Raw genomic sequence first — 9351 nt, forward strand, 5'->3', positions numbered from 1 at the left:
CAGGTTTGGGTGCAGGGAGATGGGGTGTGGGAGGATGAGGCAGGAGAAGGGAGGGGGAGGAAGCAACTTGGGACCGAGACCCCGCTGGAGGACGGTGTCCTGCTGTCCTGTGAGTGACAGGGTGTGTGTGAGTGGCAGCCCCAAGCTACTGCAGCCCTATTCCCCTAGTGTGAGACTCAACAACGGGGCAAGAAGGTGCTGAGGGCACTGCTGGTGCCAGCAGAGGACGTTACTTTCTGGGAAAGCGAATCTTATCATGATGATCCAAGATGCAAACACCACATGCAGATAGAGCTTGGCCTACAATTACCTAGGAGTTGTTGCTAGTACTGGGTGTGGTAGGATGATACTTCTCTCCCACAGTTGGCTGACATAACTGTACGTGCCCTTCTGGCCTACAGGCCTGGCTCTGCCTCTTTCCACCAGCCTTCAGTTGTCCCTTGACACCTTGGTGCCAGCAATGCACTGTGCTGTGTGTCTTCCTCCAGCACTTCTCTCAGTACAACACTGGTTATACAGGGTAGGACTGGTGCTGAGTGAGGATCAAGTCCGGGGAAAGTACATGCCCTGATTTTTATTTATTTATTTTCTGAAGGACAGGAAAATAAGTGGGGAGTGCAACCGAGCTGTGTAGTGATGCCCACTCCTCCTGCCCTGTGCTAACCAAGCCTTGCAAACTGTGTTTAATTTCTTGGTTTACTTTGTATCTACGCTGCACCCTTGTGTGGTTTTATCTCGGGAAGCCTCAAGCACCTTGCTTGCTGGGAAAGCCCTCACCCCTGTGACGAAACACTTGGACTTCAGGGGAACTGCTGCCACCGTGGCTTGCTGGAGGCAGGAAGGACCTGGGTGGTTAACAGCCTCCAGTGGCAGCATCAGTGCACATCCTTGCAGAGAGCTCCTGGAGAGCCCTGACCCACGCACAGCACAGCTACCCTGAAATATTCCCTGATGAAGCATCTCCCCCACAACGTGCACAGGGCAAGGTGGCCCTGGGCCAGCCCCACCCGCAGAGAAAAGGCTGTGGCGGCATTGGTGCAGACAAGACAAAGGTTTGCCATAGTCTCTTTTACAATGCTTGCTCAGGCATTGTGCTTTAAATCCATCTTGTGCTCTAGTGCGTCTTCTGCACCCCCCCCCCCCCCCCCCCCCCCCCCCCAAGCCTGTTTTGCTTGGTTCCTCCACAGGGAAGCAAAGGGGAAGTGAGCCAGAAATTTGGCCTGGTTTCCCTTCTCTATCTAACCCCCAGCAATCCCCTTAAAGCCATGCTATCACACAGCTCAAACATAAGCAGCCAAGGCCCTTAATTTCTTCCTGCATCTTCCCAGCTTTCCATATGCAAAACTCCCGTGTTAAAGGAGCCAGACCAGCCAAAAACTGCAGCCACGTGACGGCACATCAGGCCTGCAGCTCGGGCTGCCATGCTTCATGGCGTGCAGCCTTTGCAGCAGGGCACCGAACCTACAAACTTGCACTGGTGCATAGGGTTCAAAGCCCTGTTACTGGGGAGAGAAGCAACCACTGCTGATAAGCAAGGCCTTGCAACCTCCCTGCCAGAGTCTGGCATCAGGCAAAGCAAAAATAAGAGGAGCTGGCAAAGTTACGTTGTTTTTTTGGGGGGTGTGGGGGCTTCCTTCCTTTGATTCTGGCTTAAGCTACCTGGCTAGGAGAGGGTGGGGTAGGATTGGAAGGGAAAAGTTGTTTTCAGCAGATCATTGTTTAGAAGTTTGCGTTAGTCTTTCTGAAGCATCCATGAAAGCAAGTAAAAAATGAAGTCACTTACTTGGAAAGCTGTTGAAATCAGTTCTGGAGCTTTCTCAGCAACTCGCGTGGTTTTCGCGCGGGCTCCGGGTGCGGGGCTTTCCCAGCAGCGAGGGGGGCTGCGCAGCGGGGGTGTCCAGCTTTGGCCAGGCTGATGGACAAAGTGAAAGTGGGTAAAATCAGCGTTCGAGTTCGGCAGCTTCCTTTTTCAGTCTGCAATGTGCCCTCGGCTGTCAGCTTTTGGGAGGAGGGCGGGGGTTGTTCTCGGGCCCTGTGCTTGGGTGGGGCAATGAGCAGGCACTTGGCTTCTGCTGGGTGCAAGGCTGAGGATGTGCCTTTAAAAAGAAAAAAAAAAAGGAAAGGAAAGACTGGGAATGAGTCACTGGAAAAATCACATCGTCCTTTTCCAGATCTACCATACAGCTGTGCAGAGGCTGGCCATGGAGGGAACCGGGTCTGCCTGGAGGACGGGAGCGATGGATGACTTGCTGGAGCATGAAGGGGAAACACCAAAGCCCCCAGCCTGGGGGCTGGATGCGGCCCTCATGCTCCCCAGGGGATGCTGGAGGGACCCACCGGTACCGAGGGAAGGACTCGAGCTAAGCAGTCAGGGGCAGCACGGGAGAAGAAGCCCTTGGTCCCAGGCGAAGGGACAGGAACTGCTGCTTTCGTGCCTGAGAGCTGGCTGAGCCAGCGGGGAAGATGCCAGTCCGGCTGGGTTTTCGGGTGAAGCAGGAAACCGGCATCACGAGCTCCATCGGGTTTCGTTTCCTGCTGCTCGGGACGGACCCGCTCTCGTGGGGCGAGCAGAGGGGAGCGATGGCTGCCATGCAGTGCTGTGGTTTGGGTCCGGGGCAAGCCGGGACGGGATGGGGGGGCTGGGTGCAGCCCACAATTTGGCAAGCACAGTGCATTCCTGCCCCCTCTGCTTTTCCGCTTTCCACTTCCTCTGCAGTCTGATGCCTGCAAGGCAGTGGAGGACGCCACAGTTTCTCCTTGCATCTCTTCCTCCTCTTTGGTGTCTGTCCTCTAGCTCCAGCCTGTCGCAGAGGCCAGAGGCTCCACTCTCTTTCTCCAGCGTCCTTGTCACCATGTCCTCAGGGTTAAGCTCAGCCCTCCCCAGAGGACGTATTCAGCCCAGGAAGACCTTCAGCAACACCCATGTTCCCCTCTGCCTAGAGCAAACCTGAGCCAAGCCTGATGTCTGCAGTCCAGCTGTGATCTTTGGCCTGAGTCCTCTTCCTTACCCCAGACGTGGGTTTGGCTCCAGACCTGCCCCCTCAACGCCTGCCCAGCCCCAGGAGGGTTTTTTGCAGCTCAGTGGTGCTGGGATGTGCTGTGCCCTGTGGCAGTCCCACACCTCTGCTTGGGGCCCTGCTGCCAACCAGGCCCTGCACAGTGGGACCACAGCCCAGCTGAAACCACAGGGGCCGTAGTGGGTCCCCCAGAAAGGTGTCTGCTCCCAAAAGTGATGAAATACATCCCCCAAATCCAGAGAAGCTGCCAGGACAAAGTGCCAACACAGAGAGGACATGCTGCCTGCTCTGTGGGGACTCTGCCAATTGCTGTGTGGGGCCGAGCTATGATTTCAAAATCTAGATTAAAACTCCAAAAGCTTCTCTTTGCAAATGCACACCAGTTCCTTGGTATCTCGATGGATCTGCCGTGGAGCCTGCCAGCCCCATATTCTAATCACTGCTGTGGTGGGATGTGGAGTACGCCTTTCGGGGTGAGCCACTAACAGGGCTGAGCTGCAAATAATAGGAGTGGAAACCACCTTTATCTTTTAATCTCCTTTGCTTTGTAAATCAGGTTTTGTGCCTATTAATTTCTGGGCAGGTGCCTTAATTAAAGTTTGGGGTGTGAAGATTAATGATAAATCTGTGTCATGCTCCTTTCTCCTGGGAGTCAGCCAGATTCAGCCTGGCCTTGACTGTGGGCTTGTTCTTGCTCTCGCAGAGCGGTTTGGAGAATTTCATTGTCATTTTTGTCCTTTGTTCTCCTCTCCCCACAGCCTCTGTGGAGTAACACGCCAGTAATTAAGGTTTATGTGCAAGACTGTCACCTCAGTAACCGGTGAGCCATAATGGGTCGGTTTGAACAAGAACGCAGTAGGAAAAATTTCAAGGGGATGAGCGTTTAGAAAGGGACGCGGCAGGGGTGAAATTCGTATTTGCAAAGGGTTTTTCCTGTGTGTTGCTAACGAAATCATGGCCATCAGGGAACATGGAGATTTCCATAGTCACCTTGAGGGCCTGTGCCCCATGGCCTCCAGGTTTTAGGGAAATGAGCGCCCACCCGGTGTTGCACAGGGACGGTGTTGCCTCCCCACAGCTGACACGGCCACCCCAGCTCTACCACAGGCCGCGGCCAGCTCGCTGCCAGCCTCCGCGTGCCACCTCAGGTCCTTGTCATTGTATTCAAATAAAGAAACCCCAACAGCTTTTGTAAACAGCCTTTATGACTCCTCGTGCCTAAGCGCAGAGCTGGAACGGCAAGCCTGAATTATTTATTTGTTGCTAGCTCCTTAAACAAACATCCGGGCTGTTTGTAACGTCGTTCTGTGTGCTGGGGGGGAATCCAGGTAAAGCTACAAGGATGGGCTGACCGTCCTGCCAAAAATCCATGGCATGGGGTCAGCCTGGCACCTACCCTCTGTGCTGCTGAGTGATAGCTGCTCTCCTTGTCTCGGCAGCCCCCTGCTTGAATTGCACCTGTGACACCCGACTGCACCGTCCTCGCCACGGGTAATGCGGTGTGGGACGCCCCTTTGCTAGTTCATTTTTGGGGTCAAATTTATTTAAGTTTCTCATGGCATTGAAACTGTGTGTGTGTCTGGGGGGGTAGTAAGATAGAGATGGTAATGGGAAGACTTTTGGGGTTTCATGTCCCAGTATGAGAGGGCCATCCCCAGCTTGATTCCCTAGGGGAGAATTTTTAATAGTGCCCAAACCCATGAATGCTGCCCAGCATCGCAAGGAGCTGTCCCTGCTCCAGCTCTGTCACAGGGCTGGAGGTGCACGTGGTAAAAGAAAGGAAGTTTTGCACATCTGGCATCATCCACCTCAGTAACTGCCACCACACAAACCTGTGACATGGGACCCACAACACGTTGTGCCCACTGGCACCCCCAGGGCTTATCCATCACAGCCTCGGGCAGCCCAAAGCTCCTTGCCCCCGTTACCCAGGCTACAGAGGTGCATGCGGGGAGCAGATGGGATCACCTGGGTGCCAGCACTGCCCTTTGGGTGCACATCCCCTTGCAGCCCCTCTCCCGAAAGCGCGGCTCTGCCTCCGCTCACACCCGGCTGTAGTAGGCAGCCATTTCCTTCCGACGTGCCGGGGGCTCTGGGGGGGGCCGCAGGGGGGGCTGCCCTTCCCCAGCCCAGCCGTTGCCATGGGGGGGGCCACCTGGGTGGAGGTGCAACGGGGGCTTACACCTGTGCCAGCTTTTCAGGGCCGTGTTCATGGTACCCTGGTCAGTGATGCCCAAGAGCTTCTCGGAAGCTTCCCCATCATCCGTGGTTTTTTTTTTGGGTAGGTGGCAGTGAGCAGCCTCCATGTCCGTGCTCATGCCCTGGAAGAACTGCTGGATGCAGACCTTGGCAAAGCTCCTGGCGTGCTCGGTGCAGGTCTCGTCGAACAGCTTGCGCTCGATGTCGATGTAGTGGGACCAGTACCTGCTCTTCAGGAAGGCGGCTTGGGTGAAGCAGGGCCGGAGGGATCTGACCAAGAAAGCCAGCGTGGTCATCAGCAGCATGAAGCACCAGCCCAGGGCCTGCAGGGGTGAGGGGTGAGACCAGACCCATCATGGGCAGACCATAAAGACCTCCTTTTCCCAAGCTGTTGGAATTCTGTGACATTTGTGCTCACTGGGATCAGTGGCAATGGGCTGCCCTGATAATGGGATGTGACAGGAAGGGACAGAAGAGGGCAGAGCCAGCCCCAGTGTGTGCTCACGGCTCATAAGGTGACCCCCGCTGTAGGTGCAGCCCTGAACATCCACCTGGCTGGGGTCTGTCCAGGCAGCACCCCCTGTGCCGCAGCACCCAGAGCTTCCTCGCAGCTGGGAATTGGGGTCTGTCCAGGGAAATCTTCTTTTGTTTGGAAGAAGACCCCATGACTCCATTTCTGTTCTGAAAATGGGGATAATTAATTCCTATATTCCCTAAGGGGGGCAGGGAAAGGAGCTTTTAAGCAAGATGAGTGGTCAGAGTGGGTTGGACCATCCTGTCTCCAACTGTGGCCAGAGGCAGGGCTTGAGAAGAATTAAGCACAGGACAAGCAGTTAGTGGCAGTTCTTCATTTGTTGCTGCCTGGTGTGGTTAATAAACACATGCCAGCTCTTTCACAGTAAGCAGCAAGCGGCATAGATGGTTATCAGCCCGTCGCTTGCACAAGTTATAACAAGCAGCCAGAGCAACCACGGGTGACTGGTGGGTTACGAGAGCGGGTGACAGCCATGGAGTAATGACCACGTCAACCCCTTCTGACCTTGCCCTAAGCAGCTCTGGCTGCTGCGAGCACCCATAAGCTTGGCACAGGGAAGAGGAGGGACCGAATTATCAGTGTGAATTGGGGCTGAGTCTGAACAAGTCATACCCCCTCAAAACTGCCCGTCTCTCCTCCTGCAGCTTTATTTCAGCAGAGAGACTCCCTCGAGGGAAAAGCTCAGGTTGGCAGTGCCTAACCCTAAGCCACCAGCGAGGGCACGGTCACAACGCCTCTTACCTGCGAGATGCACCGCAGGTACCTGACGGCCACTTCGTTGGCGACGAGCTCCTGCCCATCGTAGATCTCCTTGCAGGGGATGCGGGCCAGGACCCGCTTCACCTCCCCCTGGGAGAGCCCGGGGTGGCTGGCGTTGCCCAGGGCCCCCACGGGCAGCGAGGTGCAGAAGGCGCACGTGATGCACTTCCCATCCAGCAGCGTCACCGACACCCAGACGGCCGGGGCGATCATGGCGCGCTGCGCCATGGAGCAGAACATGTAGCGCAGCACGGCCGCATCCTTCCCCCGCCGGCCCCGGGGCCGCCTCCACTCCTCCGCCAGCATGGACACGTTGTTGTTCAGCACGAAGCCCAGCAGGAACAGGATGAGGGGGGGCACCAGGAGGACGCCCAGCCCGTAGGCCAGGTTGTAGCGCGGCAGGCAGGGGCAGTTGAAGTCGAAGGCTGAGTACAGCTGGGCGCTGGCGAGGGCCATGATCCCACAGATGCCGTTCATGAAGGACTCCTGGTTGGACTGGAGGAACTGGAAGATCATCCGAAACTTGTCCATCTTGAAGTGATTCCTCCCCCCACCAGGGTCCAAGCCACGTCTTCGCTTTACTTCATTCTTTCAGCCCCCCTCTGCAAAGACTCGGTGCCAGCAAGTCTCAGTTATTCACCGACACGCTCTGACAACCCCAATATTTAAAGCAGAAAACTCAACCATTTTTTTTTTCCTGCTCATATTGCTGCTTGCCCAACTTCAGGGTTTGCTTTCTCCTGCTCTTCTTTGTGCCCATAGGGCCTGTGTTGTTTCTGGTTTGCTAAACCTCTCTCTGTTCTCCACATCCTCATTTCTGCTGTCTCCTTGTCACCGGTCTCCTTAGCTGTCGGATGCAGGTGCTGCCAGAGCTGTGCTCTGCCCTGAGCAATCTGTGGCCTGGCAGGAAGGGGAGTTGCTGGCAGGGCTCCGTGATCCTGTTTGCAAATGCAGCGGGGCATCTGGGTGCTCCTCCCTGCAGCAGGCAGGACGCCCCACCTCTGCTCTGCTGGCACGTATGGAAAATGGGGCTCCACAGCTTCCCCCCTCCACGTCTGCATCTCCCCAGGAGCTGTCTAATGCAAGTGTCTTGTGTCTGCCAGGCCCTGCTCTGTGCCTGCACTGCTTCACTGGGAAATTACTTTTGTCTGTTTTATTTTGCAGTCGGAAGGGAAGAGAAAAGGAAAGGCAGAGGAAGGAGGAATAAAGCTCTTGGTGCTGTGGGATGCAGTGTGTGTGCTGTCAAAGACTCTTAGCAGCTCCCCTCCCTCCTGCAGGCCTGCACATTTCAGCCAGACTTGCAAGCTGACACTTATAGCTCCTTGGTTTACACAGCCCTCTGCCCTCAGGGCTGGCTAAAGTATCCTTCAAGCCCTGGCTCACATGGTCTGCTGTCATCCAGAGGCACACGGTGTGTTTCCTGGCTCTGGGGCTGCAGAAAAACAGGCAGAGAAAGGAACAAGGGCTGCAGGGTCAGGGCACAGAGGATATTCCCTGCTCCACAGGTTGGTCCTGTGAAGACATCCAAACCCAGGCTGCCCCTGCTTTCTCAGACAGTGCTTCCTGCCTAGCAGAGTTCTGAAATTCATTTTTTTTTCTATTAAATTTCTTCTTTATACTAACTTTCAATGAGCATTTCTGAAGGGCTTGAGTGCACTGATGAGATGTGATAGCTGTGGTTGGGTCAGGCTTAGCTCCCACAGCGCAACCCAGAAAGAAGTGGATTTTGTTGCTGCTGCTGTCCTGCATCTCTATTCCCATTTCACAAAGCAGTTTGAAGCTTGAAGCACTAGGTTGTTCTCTCAAGATGGCCAAAAAATGGGGAAATATTCAGACTCTGAGTAGCGATGCTTTTCCCCACGGCTTTGTACGGGGTCAGTAGCAGAGGTAGGAAGCCAAGCTAGGTGTTTTGACCATTAGTGCAGTTTCTGATGTCTCCCCTTGCCAGGGATAGGGTAGATGATGCTAAACCCCCCCTGAGAGGCCACCAGAGAGGTGAGCACAAAGCATGCTGAAAACACCTGGTCGGTCTTAGCTCTGCCTGCTGCGAAGAGGTTAATTGCATGATCTCATCAAATGGAAAGAGATTTGCCTGTATGAAAATAGATGAGCCTTATTGTATCGCTAGCTAAGAGCTCAAGCTGGCTTCTCTGTTCACCTGTCGAGTGGCTTTTTGAAGGGCAGTTCACATCAAAGCCTGCATGAATCAACCTTGTAAAAAGCAGAGAGGTTTTTGATCTCCAGGAAAACTCTGCCTTTCATTAAGGATGAATGAGGGTCTGAGACTGCCTGGTGTACAATGATGGCAGTCCTCACAGAAGCAAACAAGTCAGTGGGATTCAAAACAGAGTCTGTGAAAGATTGGGAAAGTTGTCCTTGCAGTCAGCCCTGGTGTTTCATGGGCTCCTGATAGGTGAGGGACCCTGACAGATGTATCTGTGTGCTAGGCTTCAGGGCAGCCCTGAGAGATAAAGAGCTGCTGAAGCCTGTGAACGACCCTCTCCCTTTCTCCTTCCTGATACAGCTAACAAACTGTTCCTCACGCCCATTTTTTTTTTGCATTTTGTATTTTGCAGCCACTCTGGGATGATTTAAAACCTGAGAACATGGAAAGCAGCATGCAAAGAGGAGCTGCAGACCTCTGGTGTGAGCTGGGTTAGGAAAATAGCTGATTTGACTAGTGTGGAGTGGTGAGTCCGAACCGAATCTCAGGCTGAGATTTGTAGGGTTATGTCTGGTAATAGTAAACCAGAGTTAAAATTCAAAGTGCAATGCTGATTGGAAAGCACACACGAACACACACACACAAAAAAGCTCCCTGGAGGTAAAGAGCATGTGAAG

General features: G+C 54.3%; 1 protein-coding gene across 1 annotated transcript; it reads right to left on the bottom strand.

Moving 5' to 3' along the window:
• Positions 1-5059: 5059 nt before the first annotated feature.
• Positions 5060-7563, bottom strand: CALHM1 (calcium homeostasis modulator 1; the record flags this gene model as incomplete). Its single annotated transcript, XM_080597847.1, has 2 exons — positions 6493-7563; positions 5060-5539 (listed from the first exon to the last, which is right to left on the bottom strand). The coding sequence occupies exons 1-2, from the start codon at positions 7039-7041 to the stop codon at positions 5060-5062; spliced, it is 1029 nt and encodes a 342-aa protein (XP_080453973.1). The 5' UTR covers positions 7042-7563.
• Between the last annotated feature and the right edge of the window lie 1788 nt (positions 7564-9351).

This window comes from Anser brachyrhynchus (genome assembly GCF_964034855.1).
Source record: "Anser brachyrhynchus genome assembly, chromosome: 6".
In the NCBI taxonomy this organism is placed as follows: Eukaryota; Metazoa; Chordata; class Aves; order Anseriformes; family Anatidae; genus Anser; species Anser brachyrhynchus.